General features: G+C 41.3%; 1 protein-coding gene and 1 long non-coding RNA gene across 3 annotated transcripts in view; one reads left to right on the forward strand and one right to left on the reverse strand.

The window, feature by feature from the left end:
• Nucleotides 1–328: 328 nt before the first annotated feature.
• The window catches only part of LOC138206388 (PDZ domain-containing RING finger protein 4-like), a 123029-nt gene continuing 99270 nt past the window's right edge, over nt 329–24087 (reverse strand). For both annotated transcript variants that reach the window (XM_069163049.1, XM_069163050.1), the window contains 7 exons: nt 23139–23392; nt 18801–18903; nt 11043–11141; nt 7873–7935; nt 6168–6269; nt 5170–5298; nt 329–3633 (listed from right to left, as the gene is read on the reverse strand). In XM_069163049.1, the coding sequence (XP_069019150.1) occupies nt 2161–3633; nt 5170–5298; nt 6168–6269; nt 7873–7935; nt 11043–11141; nt 18801–18903; nt 23139–23392 (2223 nt within the window). In that variant the 3' untranslated portion in view covers nt 329–2160. The remainder of the gene's footprint in view (nt 3634–5169; nt 5299–6167; nt 6270–7872; nt 7936–11042; nt 11142–18800; nt 18904–23138; nt 23393–24087) is intronic.
• Nucleotides 20472–23221, forward strand: LOC138206389 (uncharacterized). The gene is made up of 3 exons (XR_011178943.1): nt 20472–20558; nt 20778–20808; nt 23146–23221. It is a non-coding gene; the product is annotated as an uncharacterized lncRNA (long non-coding RNA).

Here is a 24087-nt window from a genome sequence, read left to right on the forward strand (position 1 = left end):
CAATGTTACTTATTGCATTCTTTCTCAGCCCTGGATGTCTGATGCCACCACAGGTATATGTTTTTAAATAATTAAATCAATATCATAATCGTGCAACAACAAGTCCACTGTTGGCTTGAAATAATGACTATTAGTCGATGAGGGGAAACTTTAGTCGGGGGCACCCCGACTGATGGACCCTTGATGAGTTCAGTAGCCTCAATGTTTCCTGGTGAAGGTTTTTCACTGCAGTTAAAATATTACCCAGGATCTAAAAAATAGCAATAGATTTTGGTCTTTTATAACTGTTTTAACCACAACAACAAAAAAAGCATGGTCCAGCATGTCATACCAAAAAACAATAATTTATTATCATTTCTTTTGCAAAGACCACCATCATCACACATTTTACCTGGCTACAAATGCGCCACCTATGCATTACTCGAAATGAGACCATCAGACATCGACTCAAAACATACAGGACTTGGTTTAAAATTTCAAATTTACAATACTTCAATTAAAAATGAGGCCTTTGGAATGAGTATACTGTACATGTAACTGAACTCTAATGGCAACCCATTCGTCTCACCAGTTCTAAAATGCTGTGTTCTGAGTCCTGCTCAGTGGCAATCATCCCAACACCAGTTTAATGTGACGGCAAACATAATTCAGTAACGACTATACAATATCTATGAATGACTTTCACTTAACAGAAACTCAAATTATACAATGTATGAATAAGGCTGAATAAAATCTCTGTTGCACAGAGATATACAGACAGTTTGTTGTTTGTGAATCAAATCAGAATGACGTGTCATTGATTCAGGTTTTGCTATTAAGGCTATGCTGAGTAAAGGTCTATGTGGAGAGTACATACGAGGTAAAAATACTTGTATGCAGGTCCATCTGTTGAGAAACAAAACTCAATATTGACTCAAAATAAAATTAAGTACAAAATAATTTTATCTAAAGCTGCAAACCAGACAGACAAAGCTGCAGCATTGGCTGAGACAGGACATCTTTTTTGGATGTCTTATTATACCCAAAGAATCTCCAAAAAAGTATTTTGAATACAATCATATAGAGACTTCTGTGTCCTCTAAGGTATTTTTCCACTGACGTGTCAGTGTAGCAGCTTTGTGTGTGTTGTTTCCTTGTTTGTAGCTTTGTCGTTGAAGTGGCTGAAGTTCACAAATTACAGAAAGAACACATGAAGGGTTTCACTGTAAAATGAGGTATCCAGCTTTTTAAAAATGTGTTTACCAAATTGCAGATGATAAAACTGATATTAGCAAAAGTTATTTGTTTGCCAAAAACCCTTGCTCATATTAACAATTTACAATGTTCAGCAGTCTAAAATATTTAGGTCTTAAGGGCATTTTTATTTGAAACATTACATTTTTATGGGGTTTCTTCCCTTTTCATGGCAGTGGAGGATGATGGTCAAAGTAAATGTCTTCCTAGTTTTAACTGAGACGTGAAATGCATTTGTATAAATATGTTTTGCATATGATAGTAAAAAAAAAAAGTACAAATTTGTTGCTGAAATGCATCGTGTCATAATTGCAGTACCCAAGTTTAACATCTGACCCATGAAACCTCATTCCAAGCAACAGTTTGTTTCAAGTTCAAAACATTTTGCAATAGTTATGGTTGGAATGTGTGAGATACTATATGTGTGCCTTTAAAGCTGATGTTTGGATCTTATTTAAACTTTAACATTTTTTGATGAAATCTGTATGGTTCAGTGTTAAATTAGTTGGACTTCTAGGCCATGCTCAGCTACTATGGACATGATGACCCCCTGATCCATCATTGGTAACTGAACATAATACACAAAAGAAAAAAAAAAATGGAAAGATTTCCATACAGCTGTCTTGAGTTATATGGTTACAACACAAATATGAAAATAGAATTGAAAAGATAAACATGTCTAGTGTGAAGTAATAAAATAAATGTATTGTCATAGGTTCATAGAAAAATGTTTTCCCCACAGAGTGATGTGAAAAACAACTTTGAAAAACATCAAGAAAATGCCATGGCGTCACTGATAAACTTCTTTACAAAATGCTTTTTTGGGTTACAAAGTGTGAAAAATATTCCTGTTGTCCTCATAAAAACGCCACATTTAACGAGGCAAGTATGTTGTACCACATGGGGTAGAAGGTTTGTGTATTTTCTTTATACAGTAGTGACTGAAAGGAAGGCATTGTGCACCTTGGCTCCCTCAGGGGCCTTCGTGCCATGAGTCATCAGCTCCTGGATAGTCATCCAGTTATCCAAGATCTTCTTGTTGCGTTTCTTCATCATCTTCTTGTGGCTGAGCTCTATGATGCTGACTTCCTTGCGACCCTCGCTGCTGCTCTGAGGGTTCTCCTTCAAGCTTTCCAGCCGACTCCGCTGCATGAATTCCCGTCTTTTTCTCTGTTCTTTTGCCCTGACAAGGTGCTGCTTCCTTTCCTCTTTACTCCAGTACCTCCCCATCTTCATTTCACTCATTGCATCATCATCTGTTGTCATTCCACCACTGCGCTCTTCTTTAATCTTTAGGGCTCGCTCCCTCAGGATTTTGTCTCTCACGGGCCGTTTGGTGATGTACCGGGTGCCGTCGCTGCGGATCTTGACCTTCCACTCCATCTTGGGCTCATTAATGGGCCGCTGAGGCTCTTTGCAGACACTAAGCAGGCTGAGCTGGCTCTGAGCGTACTCCACAGCGGAGCGCTGCTGGATCAGCTGCATGTAACTCTGGTAGTGGCGGGCATGAGCTGGGATGTTGGCCGGCCTCTGCTGGGAACTGTGGGAAGGAGAAAAGTAAGGAATGCGGGAAGCACATTGCTTTAACTTTCCTGTGCTCTCCTCCTCAGCCTGAGGCGTCTGGTCTGACTCAGAGGGATTGCTGTGGTCGGGGCTGCTGCTCTTTCCCGGGACTGGAGCACGGCATGCTGGGACGGGGCTCGGGCTAAGAGAGTGGCCAGCAGCAAGGCCGCTGCAGAGGTTCCTCTGGTTGGTGAGACTGACCATTCTCTGGAGCGAGTGCTCCGGGGAGCGGTCCATTGCCAGAGGGGTGCTCCGTGAACTTTCTGCCGTGTTATAGGCACTGGAGCTGTCCTTGTCCGATTTCTCCAACCTCTCGTTAATGTCGGCCAGCTTACCCCTTGTGGGCTCACCACAGTGGAGGCTTTGATTTTTGGTGGAGGGAGCAGAGCGGCCCGTTGACGGAGATTGCTGACCCTTGCGAAGCTTATGAGCCTGCATGATGTTCTGACATTCAAGCTCGATGCTGCGCAGCTCCTCATTGAGCATACGTAGCTCGTGCTGTACGCCGCCCTGCTCCCCCATGCTGCACTCGATGGTGCTGCGGTGGCTGTAGAACAGGTCATACTCACCGCTGTTTCGTATCTGACACTTTAGCTCCAAAAGCTGCTGGAAACGATCCCCCTCCGTCTCATCATCATCCTCGTCCTCTCTGTCCTCCAGCCGTGAGGAGCTGGAGGTACAGTGTGTGTCCCGATTATCTCTCAGGCACTGGGACAGACGTCTCTGGATGTGTGCCAAGACATTATGTTCCGAGCTGTCCATTCTTTCCTTCATACTCCGTACATTGTCCTTATGATGAGGGAGTGTGGAGCATGTGGGCTTGTCATCTTCAGCTCTCTGAAACGAATAAAGGGAACAAAACCAACCTGAAATATTTTATATTTACATGACACTTCTAACAATGTAGAAATGTGATACAATTTCCTTTAACAATTTTCATACGGATGATTTCTCTAAGACGCAGTGATGCAAGGGTCTAACCAGAAGCTTGTAAAGTGTACATTAGGGATGGGTCATGATTTTTCAAATAGTTGTTAAAATATTCAAAAAACGATTAGTATATGCAACTATCATTCTTCCTTAATTACCAAATTATTTATTTTTACTGGCGCCTGGTTGTAATGCGTTACTCCCTGCCAGCTGCATTAAACACTACGGAGAAGAAAAACACGTAGCTCCCAGGCTTTGGAGCTTTGCAGGTAAAGCTGCGGTGCTCTGAGAACTGAGAACAAGAGAACCATGGAGAAACGACAACAGCTGTCAGTAGGTTCTCTGTGGAACTTCAAAAAATAAATGAGAATGAGGTGCAGTGCAAAACAAAGGGAGTTCGATGTTGGACGTGCAGTGCCAACAACGGCCCTCATCTCAAAGTTAAAGCTACAGACATGCTTCTCGTCTGATATGTCCACGGCGAGGCTTTTGGAAGTTTGGTGAATCTCTCCTTCTGTGTGTGTGTGTGTGTGTGTGTGCGCTCTCACGGAAATCATACACTATTAATAGTCGATTAATAGTGTATGATTTCCGAGCAGTTATCGAATAGTATTTTTGCATGAAAGGCCAATCCCTCAAGCACATAGTCATGTTTTAATTATTAACATGTTTGTAACTTTTCTGCAGTTTGCGAGCAAGATATAGAAACATACTGTATTTACAAATGTTCTATGTGGTAATATACTTAGAAACATACTCTACTTCTTCTGTTGTTACCTGATTTACTTTCAGTGGAGAATGAGGATAAAAAGACAACAAAGAGTTCAAGAAGTGCAAAGCTGTTCTGCATTCTCCTGAAGGAATTCATGTGCTGTTGTTCATAACTCTGTTGTACAGCTCTGTTTCTTCAGGGATTGTCTTCTCTCTCTGCCATGTCTTTGAAGTCACATTTATATGGATTTTTGTAGTATGGCATCCTTCCAACAAAACAGAATTTTAAATTATGATTACTAATGTTTTGAAATTTAAATGGTTCAATGGTCCCCCTCCATAAATATTCATAATCATTATTTTGTGCTCACATTTCAAAGGGCAGAGCTTGGTTTCAATCAGTTTCGCAAAGAAGGTCAATGAAGAGTTTGATTCCATCTCAGCCACCAGCTGGATCGCTTGTTATTTCAGAGACCAGGTTAATATTGACTATGATTAATAACCAAATGCAATCAAAGCAATTATTGGTCATTGTGATGGTCTGATGTTAATAACACTGAGCACCATGGTCTGTCAGCCAGATGACTTAAATCTTTTTTCTCTATAGTTTTTAGGGGCTTTATACTATTGAACAAAGCAAATAAAGAGTGCCAGAGTTCCTTAAAAGTAACAAAGCTTCATGATTCACTCGCAAATTATTAGTACAGACAGTTTGTTGTGCTGTTGTCTGACCTGTTCGTTTTCCTGCTCCTCCTGTAAGGCAGCTAATTCCATCTCTTCTCTCTGCTGCTCCTCCAACATTTCCATCTTCAGCTGCTCCAGGAACTCACTATGCTCATCATCCAGCCAGGCCTCTTCCAGCTAAGGGTGAATGAAGAAGGAAAGCATGTGGAGCGAGTGGGAGGGGAGAAAGGGGGGGAGAATGTAAAAGGGGCAAGTGTTATTTGTCAAGGCTTAAAGCTTGTGGCGACACAGTGTCTCAAAACAAATAGCTGGGTGTTCCAAACGGGTGCCCAAATAGGATTTTCGGAGAAACCACCCCAGCATGGTTTTGAAATAAGAAACAGCAAGCATCGACAGGATGTGGTGTTTGACTGATATGCAGCTCCCAGCATCTTTACTAACAAAACACCCCTCATCTTTTAAACATGCGTTTTAATCTTAAAACCAGGTTAATACAGTTTGATGACATTAGATTACCACCTTTGACCTGCTCGCTCCACATCATCCATCATCTATTTGTCCGCTTGATGTGAACCGAATGGCATCCATATCTGATGACTTCAGATTTACTACTGAGAGACACATTTAATTACAAAGCATCTACTATTGCTTCCTGCTCATCTGCACTGCGGCAGAGTCCTTCCACTTATTCGCCATCGGCCTTGGGCCTGAACTCACTCCACATTAGCATGCCATTAGCTTTTATGGCTTACCGTTGGAAGTCAATTACAGTGGCGCTACATAAAAATAAAACATGATGAGGTGTCTCAGTGGTGGCTTCTTCTCTGAGTGGTTGTGTGCAGTTGGAGGGGGTGGGGGGTGGGGGGTTGGGGGTGGTTGGCTACCCCCCAACTACTAAGGTTTACTCTGAGCAAATACACTGGAAATGACAAACCTTCAGGACTGTAATTTGTAAATTGTGCTTCCTTTGCCCATGTTAGGTGAATCAGTCAGTGGCTACAAGACAAAGCATGTCAGTGTGAGGCTCATGTGTGGCATATCTTTACCTGCATCTCTGGTCTGGCAACCAGCAGTACGATGTTCCTACACTCTTCATTGGAGAGTGCAGCCATCGCCTCCTCTCTGTCTTGTACATCTTGGCCATTAATCTGAAGATGACAAACATGATTAGCACACTCACTATTAAGTCAAACAAAAGCACGTTAAACACATTAACATACACCGAGTTCAATTTCCTGTGCAATGCAAAAGAAAAACATAGTACCACAACAAAAGCAGGATTGCACAATCACAGCTTTTTTTTTCTTTATTGTAAACACTCGACCCTAATATTGATCAGGACCCAGCAGTGGTTATGAATGAGACAATGGCCTTGGGCCGACGGAGCCGTTGTGTCCACCGAAGTATCCGGCAGCGTACATGCATCTAGCCGTACAATTAACTGGCCACTGACAGGTGGCGTCCATCTTTTTGCAGGCAGAGTAATGGCCCTGTCACTGGTGGATAATAGTGGCAGAGTACTGGTCTGCCTCGAAAACACACTCACACTCACACACACACCCTCTCCTGCTTCAAATCAGTCACACAACACATGGTAGACACTGGTGGACAATTAGACCAACAGTGCTGTGCAACCACTCCCCATATCTAATACCAGCTGCTTTTCCCCTGACACTTTTTCTTATGTTTTCCCCTCATAATGCTCAACTGCATGCGTAAAATGCCTCGTCATTGTGTACTAAATTTTGACACCTACGTTACATTCTCATCAACACTTTTTTGTTATAAAACGCATAACTTTTACACAGGAAGGAAGTCTCATTGGTGTCAGTGAGTCACAATGTTTACCAAATAGCATCGACTTGAAATTTTACATTAGAACCTTTTACTCTTGTCCAAAAAATATTTTTGACATGCACGTCCTGCCGGAGTTGTGTGTGCTGCAGTAACAGGAGGCTTCTCCGTGCATAGCCGGCAAGCTAGTGTCCACTGATGGTATGTATTTGCAGGACTTCGATAAAGTGATAGCATTCATGTGAGGTGTTTCATTAATTGAAGCTACAGAAAAAAAACCTGGGTTACACTCTCCCCCTCTAAAGGGCACGAAAACTCAAGATTTGTACCGTAATGTGTCATGTAATTTTCTGTTTCTTAAAATCGATTTTATAAAATTGGTATTGGAAAAAATACCGGTCTTGAAGTCAAGGTATTGGTACCAGTATAAAAAGTTTCTGTTTTACTGCCTCCAAGTGGCAAAATTAAATCCACTAATGCAGCCTCAACAATAAAATCAAAATGCCATTGCTCTCTTACCCAAAAACAATAATTACCCACTAAATACTCAAAAGCAACTTTGCCTGAACAAACACTGCTTCTTGTCTGTAACAAAATTCCTCCTGATCTCAGGCCTAAAGATGAAGATACCAGCTAACAGCAGTCACAGCCTCTCGGCTATCCCACAGGAGGCAGCGAGCTGCAGCACAGCCCGCCGTCGTGAACCAGAACTCTTAAAAAAAAACTGTTGGTGCTGAGTTGGTAACTAAAACAGCCAGAGGGACATTTCGCCCCCTTTAACAGTCACAGCGGGGGCGAGTTCCCCCTTTAATGTGCTACCATTAAAAATGAATGGGCCCTTGCGCTGGGAGACAGTGTTGGAGTGTGACAAAAAAAAAAAAAAAAAATCAGGTTTTTATGTTTAACCTAATGACAGCTGGTGTCGGGGGTGATCAGTGAGAGAGTGTCTTACCGCACCTGTAAAATGCGATCCCCCTCTCGAATGCGTCCATCTCGGGCAGCAATGCTGTTTGGACTGATCTGTGAAGGTAGAGGGAACAACATAATGGCTCTAAAACACATTCAATCTCAGTCTAAGAGCCTCAAGGAGTGCCTGAAAATATTTTTACTCATTCAGAAGACATCTGCGAACTAGACATGTCTAGACTGTCTATTTACAATGTGTGCTGCTATGGGAAGACCTTAGATGTCAAATGGCTTTACCACAGCTACATGTTCACTTCTCAAAACCATTTTAGCCCTGCTCTTAAAGCTGAGCAAAAGCCTGAAAAAGAAACTGAGTTATCACCTTTTAATCATTTAGGTCCTCACTTGTTACTTTACTTTCTGGCAAGTTGATAGAGCACAAGTCTCCGCTTATAGCATCTTCAGCCTGTAACTCAACCCCAGTACATGATGCACCTGCTCCTTCTGTAACTAATGCTAGTCAACAAGAGGGCAGGACACGCTTTCATCGGCCAATCAATTGGTGTCTGGGGCCATTCGTTTCACTTTCTCCTATCAGACAAGATCTCTGCAGACGGTGAGGTGCTGAGGCACTCCATCTTCATGATAGTACACTCCTACACACTGGACCGCTCATTAAACTGGGAGGTAGGTCCCTAGACAAGAAAGGGTCAAGGACTAGAAGGAACAGGGGAAGCTGAAGATAATCTCTCTGCAGTTGAGGGCACAGCCTCCAACCATGAACAATCTACAACTGAAATCTGAAATATGTGAAATTATAATCATTTATTAGCTGTCGATGATGTTATTGTGAGTGGTGGTGTGGCTGTGGTGACAGTCTGCCACAGAGAAAGAAGGTCACGGGTGTGCCTCTTAGCTTTGGTCTTTTTTCTGTGTTTGAACAGTGGGAAGAAAATAGGAGAAATGGATTTGGAGGAAAAATAAACAAAGATGTGGCAGGTGGACTGAAAACACTAAACTGCCTGCTGGTGAGAATCTGTGCATCTGTTGGTAGTTCAATTGACGAGTGACCTTTGCTGGATAGACCCAGCTCTTGTGGCCCTGAATAGAAATAAACGGGTCTAGAAAATGGATGGACTGGTGGTTCACTTTTTCTGGTCTTGTTCTTCTAAATAGTTGACCACTGTACTGTATGAAACAATGGAAACAAAGTTGGGAAATTTGGCTTGTTTAAAGATAACCTTGCATTGTTCATCACTTCATATTGGTGTGTTCTCACTACTCAAGACACCACTTAAGATCAGAGCACGTAACACCTCCTCTAACACACCCTGTACACAGGGACATTCAGTCGCCTCATCTAAATGCAGCACACTCCTCTTAGCCCTACATTTTTGTACAGAGCAAACACTTAAGGATGCTGTCAGGAGCCACAGACCACCGTGATTTATATTCCGCTCAGCTCTCAAAGCGAACACCTTGCATGGTCCGAGTCGACTTCAAACACATTGGAGAGAAAGTTGAGCAGAATGGAGAGCAGAATCTACTATGCCTCCAACAAGTGGGAGAAAAATAGTGGGCAAGAGTCGTTCTCCTTACATGTATCTCACGGCCTGTTTTCTGATGTCAGCTACACGGAGACTGAGTAAACAACAAAGATGACACCTGAAAGCTTTTTTGGTGTGTTTTTTCCGTCTCTGCAGTGATTTCAACTGTAATCATGCTGTAGCTCATTGTCAGACTCTTTAATAATATCATTGTCAGACTCTTCAATAATGTCATTTGTGGTTGATAAAAGAGTTCAATATTAAAATGAATGCACCCAATAGAGACAGCTGCTTTGCTCACATGAATACTAAAGTAAATCATAAATTGGAGGATGAATATTAAATGTCACAATGGATTTAGTCTGAGAAACAGCGATTTCTCAGTTGTTTAGCTATTCAACTGATACGCTCGGTTCCAGCAAGATGATGATTGTCGGTTTCAACAATATATAGACATGGAAATGTGGTACTTCAAAGAACTGAAATATCTGTAGAATATGCATATACCTTATGCCCCAAGAGTATTAATATGTTCATTTTTCAAACAGCAAGCAATCCTTAGTGTGGTAGTTGGCATAAAAATAGCTGGCAGTGTATGTATGTACAGTATGTTGCATGTTTTTTTCCAGTATCTCCAGGCAGAGTGGGATAAGATAAAAGAGAAAAGACTCATTATGTGTCTGAAATCAGCCCTTTGTTCACTCAATTGCTACTACCTATATAATGCACACTCCATTTTTCTCAAGTTCACTAAATGGTGAGTAGTACATTAAGATTTTAGGCACTGAGTCTTGTCATTCTGTGTCAATAACGTCAGCTGTTGAATGCAAAATGGAGCTGCAAATAATGATTATTTTCACAGTTAATTGATTTTCTGTTTGGTCTTGAAAGTGTGGAAAAATGGGGAACAATTTCAACCAGTGTTTCTCAAAGACCAAGGTGCCGCTTAATATGACTTGTTTTGTCCCCACTAACAGTCCACCACTGAAAAAAAATATTTGATTAACTATCATTGAAGGCGAAAGGAACCTAAAAATATTCACGTTTAATTTGAAGTCTGATGATTTTAGCAGTTTTTCATTAAAAATGCACTCAATGATTCATCAATTGTCAAAATAGTTTGCGATTCATTTTCTGTCATTAGGAGTCATAGACAACACATGTAGTGCAATATACTATATAGTAATATAGAATGATCTTAGACACAGCAGAGTCGCCCAATCTGGGGCCCACAGGCCAAGTTTGGCCTGAACTTTCTTTGCTTTGATCCACCATGGCATTTGACCAACCTGTGCTTATTCTCCCAAAAAGAAGCGTACAGATGTTTTTGACAATAGTTTCTCCAAAATAATAAAATTACTAATACGCATATTAAGGAGAACTGTTTTAATTGTTCTAAAATTTGATTTTTGATTTAGAATGGACATTTTGTATAAAATTACATTCACACAAATTTTTTTGTGTCTGAAAAGATTTTTGGCTCTTCATAGTAAAGAATTTGGGCACCTCTGGTTTATAGAGTTGTCTAGAGAGCGTTGGAGAGATCAGTACTTCTTCACTGCAAACCAAGTTGGAAGATGCAACACTCGGTGTCCTCTATGAAGAAAATTAACCTGTTTAACTCAAGTCATTCAGGTCTGGTATGTTAAACGGCATGCTACAATATCTACTCACCTCGCTAATGTAGATAGCCACATCCTCTTCTTCATCCGTCCTGTAGCACAGAGTCAGCCCCAATTTCTCTTGGCTGCTGAGTCGACACAGTTCCACTTCCTGGGTAGATAAAGGGGAAATACAGAAATGTAAACACAAGACTCCATTTGCTGAGGTAGATGGAGTGATATGACTAAAAGCTTCAGAGGAACTACAAAACAAACTTGGTTGTGATTTTGTTTTGCTGACACAGAGAACCTCACTCACCTTTAAAGAAGAAACAGAAACTGATCCAAATATATATCTTGCACAAAAACGGCATAACAATGTCTATACAAAGACAGGGAGCTGCTGCAAGATATCCTACTTGTTTTTGAGATACGCATTGAGTCTGGAATGCCAACTTTCGTCCGAGGTTTTTTTGAGTCTGAAAGTGTTTGATCATGAAAGGCATTCTCAGCTTGGAGAGTTTGATCGGAGGGGCTTTGATAAATGTCAGAGGACCTCAAGTGTTTTCCTTTCAAGTCGTTGCCAAGTTATGGAATATTAGACTATAAATAAACTATAATTATGCTAATGCTATCAGATATACATATTTGCTGCAGCCCTGAAATATTCCCTGTCTTCCTGTGGGGAGAGATCAACAAACTATTGACTCACAAATCAGTGGTTGACAAATTTCCCACGAGCCTGTTGGAACATGGCATACCCTGGTGTCTGAATGAATTCTTTACTTAAGTTCATAAATACAATACAGAAGAAGTGAGACTTGATTAATAGCAGCTAGAAGTTCCCCATCATCTTATAGCTATTTGTTTTGGTGTATCTCCCCCCCTGCCCTCCCCCCCCACCCAAGCTTGCAGACAGTTAATGTACACAAGGCACTTTGCTCCCACTTTGCACTCTCCTTCCCACAACAGAGATGCAGCCCAAAACAGCACAAGCCTGCGCTCCATCTCCAAATGCTGAAACATATCAAGGGTGTAGGAGGGAATCAAGTGTGAAATGGCCTCTCCTCCCAAGGTCTTCATTAGAGCAGAAACACACCGACTCTCAGCAGCAGGAGCGAGGTGGTTGAGTGGAGAGGAGGATGGAGGGGGTAGAGAGAAATGAGGTGGCAGCGAGGGCTCTGGTGGGGCTCGGAAGGGTCTCACACCGAAACAGAGAGATTCATTTCCTCTGTGACAAGTGCGGGTCGGCTGGTTACACGTGTCAGATGTAACGGGGGGCTTTGGGAAGGGGATAGAGGGCGGAGGGGGCGAAGTCTGACCATGTTGGTATGAAATGAGGGAAAAAGGCGAAGAGCTGGCGCCTTTGGCTAGCCCTCCTAAGCTGTTTATGACCCCCCACTTCTCACATACACACAAAAACACACCTTTAGGCTGAATTCCCATTTTCTCATTCTCCCCTGTCAGTCATTTCTTCCTCCATGTCTGCACCTCGGCTTTTCACACACACAGTGACAGATCATTGATGTGTTTTCTGGAGCTGGTACGCGTTGCTGCCTAGCTACACTCACACACACACACACACAACAATAATTCCTGCATTCCTGCACAAACCTCCTATGCTTACACACACAAGTAATAATCAACACACACATCTGCACAAACAGAGAAAAAGAGCTTAAGAAGAACAGCATCATCCGAGCTTTGTCGTTTTATCTTTTTCGACAGCCTCAACCTGATGGGGAGCTCAGATCTCTAATCGACTGCCTCAGAAGCGATGACAACTTAAAATCCCGGCTGATATCTAAAGAAACAACGTGAAGGAGGAAAGCTTTGGTGCTGACGACATGAACAAAGTAAGCTCCAAAAATCTGTTCTTTAATATATTAGACATGCTTCTAATGAGCGATCGTTATTATTGTTGGTACGGATATTATTAAAGCAGCACACCTTCAGATGCAACAAAGCAGTCATGGAGGTAATGGAAGCTCCAGAGATAACATACACCTCGCATGCTAATGTGATGTGTGAAGTTGTGGGACATCTGTGGGAAATATTAAAATCACTGGCAATGTCTCGGAGACATCCGGCTAAAAATATACACACAAATTAATTGCTGAGACTGAGGCAAAGCAGAGGTGTGAGCAGGTACTGCATCATCCCTTGCTGGCTCAGTGAAACAAGCCTAAAGTTGCTTCTGACTAATTAATGGGTAGATATAGTGCCGGAGACCTGTGGCTAAATCATCAGAGAAAACAGATTGCCACAATTACAACATGTTGGATGAAGCATCAGATGTGTGTGTGTGTGTGTGTGTGTGTGTGTGTGTGTGTGTGTGTGTGTGCGTGTGTGCGTGTGTGCGCGCGTGTGTGTTAACTAGGTGGCTTCTTTTCTTTATCAGATGCTCCTTTGCTTTCTTGATTTGAGGCAATACTGTGTAGAAAAAAAAAAACACCCACTCGCTCAGATGCCTCAGAAAAAGGAGCTTGTCTCATGAACCATCAAACAACCATTCTTCCATCTCTGTCTCTCCTCCTGCCTTTTGATTTTTTTTTCTTTACTCTGTTTTCCGAGCGAGCTCTCTGCCTCTCAGGCAGGAGTTTGCAGTGTTGCACAGGGATGAGGGCTGATAGTAAATTAATGACTGCGATGGCGTGATTAGGGGAAAGATTGCCGCCCACCATCAAAGCACATTGGGATGCTGTCATAATAATCGCGCCTTTGATTACCAGTAATTGAAAAAGCAGTCACAAATACATGGATGGCTACCACTAGCAGAAAGAGAGGGAAGACTATCTCTGAGCTAGGGAGTACTTCACTTCCTCAGAACTCACCATAACTAATCAAAGGAACGGTTACTAACATGCTGTTGTGGCTGCGCACACATCAAAGCATCTGACAAATTGTATGATATCTCTGTGTAAAATTCTAGATATATGACATGGTTTATATGTTTCATATATCCAAGCCGGCCAGCAGAGAGGACAACGATGTTATAAACTTCTGGTGTCAGAGAAATTATCCCTCTACAGAATGAAAAATTAAATTGGAGTTATGATACTGTTTGTTTTTACGCTTTCATTCCATTTGTATGTCTTGTTACAAGAAGGAGGTACATTTTTAAAGTCCAACCCAAAGAGTTTCGAGATAAACTGAGTTGTGTCTACTGAGGACAAACAGCATCAGCCTACAGTAGAATTAAAGCTTACTGGGATTAAATTGGGTTCAAGCAGGGAATTAGACAATGAGTTTATTTGAACTAGTGACCTGGTTATGATGGGTCATGATTTTCAAATTTTGTTATTCTCTGTGGATTTACCGGTGCCGGGTACTAATGTATTACTACAGCCAGAAGGTGGGGGTAACACACCTAAAAGCTGTTTGCAAACAAACGTCAAACGACAAAAGGAGAAGAAGAATGTGTGTAGTGCTGTGAGATTAGATGCTACAGTTCAATTGTGCAAAAATGACTACAGCTGTCAAAAAGTTCTGCGTGGAGCAAACAACAACAAATAAATGGAAAGGAGGTGCAGTGCAAACTGCCAGGTAAAGCTAGCAAATCGTAAGTCTACCACCTCTACGCACAGTCATTTGAGAGTGAAGTAGTGGGCAGAAGGTACATCCTCAGAACAACAATCAATGGCTCGATTTGTTAAGGGTGATGTCGTGTAGAGCAAACTACAGCCGTCATCTCAATGATGACTAAAGACATGCGAGAGTTTATGAGGTTTGATGGCATTCATTGAGCCCAAGTTTATGGCCTGGTTGAGTCTCTCTTTCTCTTTCTGTGTTTGTGTGTGTACGTGCAGCGGCAGGCAGGGAGTAAAAGGTGTCTCTGAATGATAGTGGAAAAGTTCCCAGTGAAATGAAATACTAATCATTCAGTAATCACATTTCTATCCAGTCTAACATTGAACATATTTTTGAATTAACGCTGGTTTTATTTAAGTGTACAAGACTCAGTCATGAAAACCTGAAACTGAGAATGGATCTAACTTTCAGAGCGAGTACATCATTCATGTATAGAAGTGGACATTTACAGGTGTGTAGAAGCTACGACTCTTTATTTTAGCAGGGTCCATTTTAGTCAGACTCTGACTTGGATTTCCTTACTTTGGATTAAAATGTGATGTTTTCTTTCATCCCACTGTATAGAAAAGTCAGTGATGGCCTCCTCTCCCTGTCTGAAGGCTTTCATGAATATGTGCTTCTAAAAACCTGGTTAACGCATTTATATTACATGTTCACATAAGAAATAAAATCAGCAGTCTGCTGCAGGAAAACTGCTACATTGGCTGAATTTCTCTAATTACTTTCTCTGATTATAGAAACCTTCCATTCACACAACGTATAAAAAAAAAAAATCATTTTGCTGCAAAATACTACCATTACTTAAACCCCTTAAAAAGGCTGCATTCATCCCAACTTAAGCCTTGCATAACAAAATGTAATTTGAAAGAAGTCAGTCTGGTGATGCAGCAAAGTCAATCAAATGAGTACAAGCCCTCATTCCTTATGAACGCATTTCTACTGTTAAGAAATGTTGAAATTAAGCAACTAGAGCCATGGTAACTTTCCAAAGTAGAAAGATTCTGTCTCTGTGTTTTAGCTTCTGAAATGCCCCTTTAGCTTCTGACATATGCTTGCTTTAAACTACGCTTTTGAGTATGTATGATGGTTGCCTCACGTACAGTATTCTGCATCGGTTCGAAGTGTTGGTCGTGCACGACGGAAATTGATGCAACGCGTTAGCAAGATGCAACAAACACATGACCGCTGAGGGCGGTCCAGGGACAGTATGGAGATGTGACAGGGTCAGCGACCTGCAAAACTAAATGGAAATAAAACCTGACACCGTTACGTCCGTGCACAGTGGAAAACGCTGGAAATACAAGTATATCTCCAGCCTTACTCAATTGGTCTTCTTGGATTGTGTTTCCTGTCTCACCAGTGTCTAAACCAACGTACACACATCAACACACTGTCACATTATTTGAATTATTTCTGCCTGAATGTTCACTGAAGCTGCAGCTGTAACACAAAAATGACGAGGAGGGAGAATTCTCTGTGGGTTCATACCAAACACCTTTTACATGATACAAAATCACTAGTTAATATAAGTATTGATTAGGAAAGCCGTAGGTGCATGCAGACACACCGCCAGTGATACAGAACTCTCCAGTTGTTTGCAAAAACAATGTCAGTACACACAAGCTGATGAGTGTGACAACAGCTCGGCTGGATCAGATGCAGACATACTGCATGTTGTTGTGGACCCTGTGGCCAATTATCTCGGAGATACAAAGTCCACAAACATGAAAATTCAACTTCACATGAACCCACACTAAATATGTGCATGTTCAAATATGTATTACTGTGAATTTTAGGGCTGTGTGTGGGCAAGAATCTAGCAATATGGTACGAATCATAATACAGGGGTTATTATTCAGTAAATAGCCATATGTTGCAATAAAAAAAAAAAGAATTTCAGGAAAACTGTCTTATACGCTACTTCCTGTCCAAGGTTACGGTTGGAGTGGAAGAATCAAATGGCCGAAGATACAGCGGATTACAACACGGCTATCTTGCAGTCGAGCTTTTAAAACAACACAAAATGAACCGCGTTAGGGTTCTGCCACAAATCTTTGTTCAGAAGATATTAATGAAAAATCAATGCCGGCTCACAAATCATAATATTGCAATCCTGAAGTGTATTGATATTGTCTTACACCCCTGCTGAATGTTTACTTCAGTGTCATTTGGCATCTCTCCACCTCATTGACAACATTGTTCTGGTGTATTAAGAAGGTGAATTAGATTTAGATGTTTTCACTATTAGGTGTTGGCAAACTGCTCTCCCCCGCTGTGCTTTGTTCATCTGACAAAGGTAATTTAGAGAGCAGTCTTTGCTGCCTTCTTGTTTCTCTCCTTCAGCGGGGAGTGACGGATCAGGTCGGCTCTGAGAGTGGCTTTTAGCTTCTGCCTACATTCTCCTCACAGCGATTTCAGTTAACTTACAGTAAGTGGGGCAGCAATAGGGTGGTATAAATCCCCAGAGCATGAAATAAAAAAAATTTAAAAAAAAATGGTGCAGGCTGCAAAGCATACACAGTATAATAGGATTTGTTAATAGCAATGAGGCATAAAGAGATGCTTTAATATATTATATTTGTTCCGATTTGACACTGGGGTCTCACCGATCCAAGTGGGTGCGCAAATCTCTTTAGGATGTGAAGAAACAGCTCAAGCCCAGTGGGTGGAAACATTCAGAAAAAAATTAAATGAAACAAATAAGAGGAGGGAGGGGTGAGCAATCATCATACATCAGAGGAGCCGGAGCGGGCGATATCCTCGCACCGCAATGACTCGGAAATAAAGAATATTGGACCAAAGCAGAGAGCTGAGACAGTGTCTGTTTATCTCTCCCGGTCACGGTTGAATCAGTGCATGTCTATGTATATCTGTACATGTGACAGATCAACAGCCTTAGAATCTCATCACCTATCCCACTGATCCTGTTACTTCCACTCCAGGTCAAGACGCACAAGTAAAGCAATGTGTTTCTATCTTCTTTTTTTTTTTTTCTTACTAGCACCTGTCACACACACACACACACACACACACACACACACACACACACACACACACACACACACACACACACACCTACTTTAATTGGGTTTGATTGAGCTCAGAGTCAACCAGCCTGCTATTTTTTTTTTTTCCTTCCAGAGTTGCGAAAACAATTAACAACTCTCAGGCAACACTGTGACTGTTTGAAAGTTATCTACTTTCTCTTTTTAACTAGGAGAGTAAAAAAAAAAAAAAAAAAAAAAAAAAAAGCAAACGCATGGAGACTTGTCATCATTTCCAATGGAAGCAGAGACTTATTTAAGCTGTCTGCCCTGTGGCTGATTATCTGTCACTACTGTCCCTCCAGGATCGGCCTGTAGAGTCAATTACTGTTTGCACCCTTCCAACCAACGCTGAGCAACATTTAATATGGCACGTTGAGGGAGCATGTGTTAATGTTTTGAGGAGGTTAGATGTGAGTTTCTACATATGGATTCAAATTCTCAGCACTTAAGTTGTTTTTTAGCAGCACCACCTTATGAGGAGTTGTTTAAAACAGTCGAACAAAAATACACTAGCCAATTATCACAGACATAAACAGACAGTTAAGAGAAGAATGGTTGAAGAGAGCTCTTCTTTGGACTGTGAAACTGTCAAACTATTACCTCAAAGAATTGTGACCAACATATGTTACAGAGTGTATGTACATTTTACAGATAAAAATAATGTTCCCAGTGTTTTTTTTTTTATATCTTTGGCATTTCTCTACCGCAATTTCCCTTTAGTTATCTGCCAGTATAAGACTAACCATGCTGATGAATCTGTCAACCTCTGGTGGGCATGTAAAGGCCAAAACACACAGGTGCTGCACGGCACACGTTGAAACAACCGCTCCTATTCATTTCTGTGTAAACCAACACGTCGGCGGCAGCTGGGCACACGCTTTTCAGCGACACTTCACGCCACAGTCCTTTTTCCGGCACAGCCGAGCCTGAAAAAAGACTTTCTTTCAACCACAGAAAAGACATTTATTTTACTTCGCGGCTTCTATTGCCGCTTTACTTCCTCACCTTTTTCTGTTGCAGTCTCACAGTTCATGAAGAGAGACTAGTTATCGAGCTATTCCATTCTTACAAGGACAATTGGCAACCATCATATCGTTTTTCATGCTGTGTGTGGGCTAGCACTAATAGGACTTTGGTGCTGGGGTGGCAGTTGACGCATGACACATGATGCGTGTTTTCCGCTAACATCTTACCTCGTACTCAAACTCCTCTGTCCTCTCTCCATCAGCTGGAATGGGGGAGAGGTAGTCTGTCCCTTCATAGTAATCCTGGTCCATTGTATGAAGAGAATGACAACTGTCAGGAGAGACAGAAAGAGACGGAAAGAGATGGAAATTTGGGCGTTAGCAAGATTCTTTCCCTCATGTTCTTTCAAAACCATCAATACCTCAAAGTGACAGGATTTTGTCACTTTGCTCTTTGTCTCCAATCTGAGGAATAAAGGAATTGTCATAGGCTTTCACTGCCGCTGGAGTGTGTGTGTGTGTGTGTGTGTGTGTGTGTGTGTGTGTGTGTGTGTGTGTGTGTGTGTGTGTGATAAAAGTACCGCCCCCTTGTTAATAACAGCATATCCACATACTGTAATTTGCTTCCTGCTCTTGACAGACAAAACCCCCCACATTGTACAGTGTAATTCTATTATGCCTTCCTCAGCCCCTGAACAAAACAGCATTGTGGGGGCCTAACAAGATGAGCAGCTTCGGTGCCTCAAGATAATCACTGCCGACAAAAACTTCAAAAGACACTCTGTTGAACATGTTGAGTGATGTGTTCAGGGGCCGTCTGACTCTCAGATTACCCGGCACTGCAAAACTGTCTCAAAACAACCTTCCAGTGACAAAAACAGATGGTAAATGTCAGAATGCTTGATGCCTCAATATTATTCACATAACATTTGGCAGTGGCTGCAAAGAATACAGTTACAAATTTACAGTCTAGCCTCAAATCTAAGCTGCCAAACACTTCTTCTATCTATAAAACCTGCTGAGATATTTCATTGTGCAACTGATCTCAGATGACGAGAAGAAAATGTGAGTTTTATGGGTTACATTGATTACATTTGGAGTCGGCCGGGGGCTGTAAGTATACGTTGCTTTTTGTTGCCTAGTTTTTTATTAGCCCATTTGCGCTAATCACCTTGTAAACCGTACACGAGTCAAAACGGGTACATGAAGCAGCTCCAATTATGGAAAGAAGGCCCTGTGGGGAACGCTATGCTGACAATATACGTGTGTGTATATATGTTTAAATAGATGTATAACTACATGTATAGTACTTTATAAAAATAACATGAATCTTTAATGATGTTTGTGATAATGACCAATGTAGCAGCCAACTGAAATAGCATCCCTGAATATCTTAGCAAGTCTCGGATGACAAAAATGACAACACATACAGAATTCAAAATGTTCCCTGTTGTTAGAATTAATTATCTACTGTACCAAACACCAACACAGTCCTGATTTCCCAGTTCTGTGCTGTAAAGCTCATGTTTGCTATTGTTCCATTCCCTTGAGGTGAAACCCAGATATTCCTCAATGCTAAACTTTTCTTGTTCACTGTTTACTTCTCCTCTGAGATGAACAGAATATCAACCAAAATGCCAAAAGATGAAACAAAGAACCATGTTTCCTTTGTTGTTTTCCAGGATAAACCTTGTTGATATTTTAAACTCTAGATATTTTCAGTTTTAAGCTTTCCTCTCACATGAACAATAAAAAAAACTTTGAGTTAATGTACAACACAGCATCCAGCTCAGATGTGATTAAATTTTTAGTGATTATACCACGTGTGTGTTGTTCTGGACGACTACCGTCACACACAAACTAATGCGTTTTTCTTTTTGTCTCCTGTAAATTTATAGACATGTGACTCATGCAAACTTATTCAGTCTGACAGCGGCGTTCCGCTTCTATGCAGGATGATTCAAGCAGACAGGGGACATATGAAAGGTAGGCCGGCATTATTCAGAGAGTGGAAATTGTAAAGGACAGTTAACAAACTGCAAGTGTGATATACTGAGCAGGGAAACCTAATTCAACAGTCAAACTGTGACTACTGATTTTGTTGTTGGTGCTGTTTTTTTTTTTGTCAATCATCTGCAACTACCCCTGTTGTGAATCTGATGTGTTCAAGTGCTGTAGGAGTAATACATGCTATTAACTTGACAGGTTGGAGTTGTTGGAAGTTATTGTGTTCGAAGTAAGTGAGTATGTTAAATATCTGGCTACATTTTATTTGTAGACTTGGATTTTTTAGGACATTGATTCCAAGTTATTTTTTTATACTCACTGTTTAACTAGTGAGAGAAACATTTAGCACACGTCACACATACGTTCTATATAAATGGCTAATTAGTACCACTTAACCCAGTAATTTATTTGTCGTTTATTTTTTATTTGTTGTGTATTATTGGTGAAACAAAACATGAAGCACATGGAGAAGCTCATTTATCAAACAAATCTATATTTGTCACAATAAGCTATGTGTATGCTGCTTAGAAAATGTATTCATATTTTACAGGCGTTCTGCATACTCGTAATGCTAATCCTGCAAACGTTGATATTTCTGCTTCATGGCTCAGTAATATTTTTTTTTTTCCTACTTAATTACCGTTGGACCCAGCCAAAGTCAAAACAAGGACACAACAACAAATTGCTCTGTGCGGCAGGAACCAAAATCCCTGTTATTAGACTATGAAATATATACAGTGGGTACAGAAAGTATTCAGACCCCTTTACATTTTTCACTCTTTGTTTCATTGCAGCCATTTGCTAAAATCAAAAAAGTTCATTTTATTTCTCATTAATGTACACTCAGCACCCCATGTTGACAGAAAAAAACAGAAATGTAGAAATTTGTGCAAATTTATTAAAAAAGAAAAACTGAAATATCACATGGTCATAAGTATTCAGACCCTTTGCTCAGTATTGAGTAGAAGCACCCTTTTGAGCTAGTACAGCCATGAGTCTTCTTGGGAATGATGCAACAAGCTTTTCACACCTGGATTTGGGGATCCTCTGCCATTCTTCCTTGCAGATCCTCTCCAGTTCTGTCAGGTTGGATGGTGAACGTTGGTGGACAGCCATTTTCAGGTCTCTCCAGAGATGCTCAATTGGGTTTAGGTCAGAGCTCTGGCTGGGCCAGTCAAGAATGGTCACAGAGTTGTTCCGAAGCCACTCCTTTGTTATTTTAGCTGTGTGCTTCGGGTCATTGTCTTGTTGGAAGGTGAACCTTCGGCCCAGTCTGAGGTCCAGAGCACTCTGGAAGAGGTTTTCTTCCAGGATATCTCTGTACTTGGCCGCATTCATCTTTCCTTCAGTTGCAACCAGTCGTCCTGTCCCTGCAGCTGAAAAACACCCCCATAGCATGATGCTGCCACCACCATGTTTCACTGTTGGGATTGTATTGGGCAGGTGATGAGCAGTGCCTGGTTTTCTCCACACATACTGCTTAGAATTAACGCCAAAAAGTTCAATCTTGGTCTCATCAGACCAGAGAATCTTATTTCTCATAGTCTGGGAGTCCTTCATGTGTTTTTTTGGCAAACTCTATGCGGGCTTTCATATGTCTTGCACTGAGGAGAGGCTTCCGTCGGGCCACTCTGCCATAAAGCCCCGACTGGTGGAGGGCTGCAGTGATAGTTGACTTTGTGGAACTTTCTCCCATCTCCCTACTGCATCTCTGGAGCTCAGCCACAGTGATCTTTGGGTTCTTCTTTACCTCTCTCACCAAGGCTCTTCTCCCACGATTGCTCAGTTTGGCTGGACGGCCAGGTCTAGGAAGAGTTCTGGTCGTCCCAAACTTCTTCCATTTAAGGATTATGGAGGCCACTGTGCTCTTAGGAACCTTGAGTGCTGCAGAAATTATTTTGTAACCTTGGCCAGATCTGTGCCTTGCCACAATTCTGTCTCTGAGCTCCTTGGACAGTTCCTTCGACCTCATTTGCTCTGACATGAACTGTGAGCTGTAAGGTCTTATATAGACAGGTGTGTGCCTTTCCTAATCAAGTCCAATCAGTTTAATTAAACACAGCTGGACTCCAATGAAGGAGTAGAACCATCTCAAGGAGGATCAGAAGAAATGGACAGCATGTGAGTTAAATATGAGTGTCACAGCAAAGGGTCTGAATACTTATGACCATGTGATATTTCAGTTTTTCTTTTTTAATAAATTTGCACAAATTTCTACATTTCTGTTTTTTCCTGTCAACATGGGGTGCTTAGTGTACATTAATGAGAAATAAAATTAACTTTTTTGATTTTAGCAAATGGCTGCAATGAAACAAAGAATGAAAAATGTAAAGGGGTCTGAATACTTTCCGTACCCACTGTAACAATGTAAGAAATATGAACTCATTGACCTGCTTAAAATGATCTTTCCTGTTTTTAATCTATGTATCACTATTCACACTCATTTGGTCCAAGAAAATCAGACTAACAATCCATATGATCTTTGTTTAAGTAATACAAGGAATAAAAAGATTCAAAGAATTATGTAAAACATGCATATACATTTGCTATTGTGCATACCTGTCAGAGAGCAGGAAGGGACAGACGTCAGGCACAGGAGGGGTCGAAGGCCGGAGCTTTGCCAACGCCATGATGTGTTCAAAGGTGATGTCGGTCTGAGTGCACACATCCACCACATGGATTTCCTGAGGGGGGCCGTGGGGGCGGCCACTGGGGGTCCGCCGGATGACCTGCACCACGACGGGGTCCTTGGCAGCGCGAAAGGGCTCCACAGTCTCCTCATGGCTGGACTTGGACAACTCCTTCCCATTCACCTGAGAATGACAGATAATAAAATGTCCACATTTTGTCTGCAAAATAAAACTGTGATTTACTTTGCCTTTTATTCCTGTTTTCTGACATTGGACGATAGACAAAAGCCATCCAAAAAACTAACAAGGGAAACCAAGTTAGCGGTAACATTACTCTTACTATGCACTTTAAACAAAATAAAATATGCTGGACTGGGTCTTTTAATGTGCCTGTGTTCATTAAATGTTCTGTATCTAAGGCTCTGTCAGGGGTTCTGAGTTCTTGGTCTAAGTCAAGCTGGTGTGCTCTTGTTTCTGAGCATCTCATGAGCAAAACCAGACTGACAAACGAAAATACATATTGCTGCAACAAATTGTTCAAATCATGGCATTGTTATCCTGAATGAATCAGAAATAAGTAAACCTTAAGTAAGTTTTACTGGAAAATTTCAGCATCAGATCCAACATTTCCACTTTTCTAGTCCTCTCTCTGAATAATCTCCAATTTACAACATTCTACCTTATCTCTAATATAGCTTCACATTTGCACTGAGGTTGGATGTTTTCAGATAATAATGTTTTTCTCTCTCACCCCCCCCCCCCCCGCCTGACCCCCTGAATGTCTTCCCGACAGATGATCAAAAATAAATCTTCATGAATGCAACATTGGAAAACATACACAACATTCATACAAAACACAGTTTGATGCAACATTATCA

This window comes from Embiotoca jacksoni, unplaced genomic scaffold (genome assembly GCF_022577435.1).
Source record: "Embiotoca jacksoni isolate LCO1_2020_lvr unplaced genomic scaffold, fEmbJac1.0.p SCAF_3, whole genome shotgun sequence".
In the NCBI taxonomy this organism is placed as follows: domain Eukaryota; kingdom Metazoa; phylum Chordata; class Actinopteri; family Embiotocidae; genus Embiotoca; species Embiotoca jacksoni.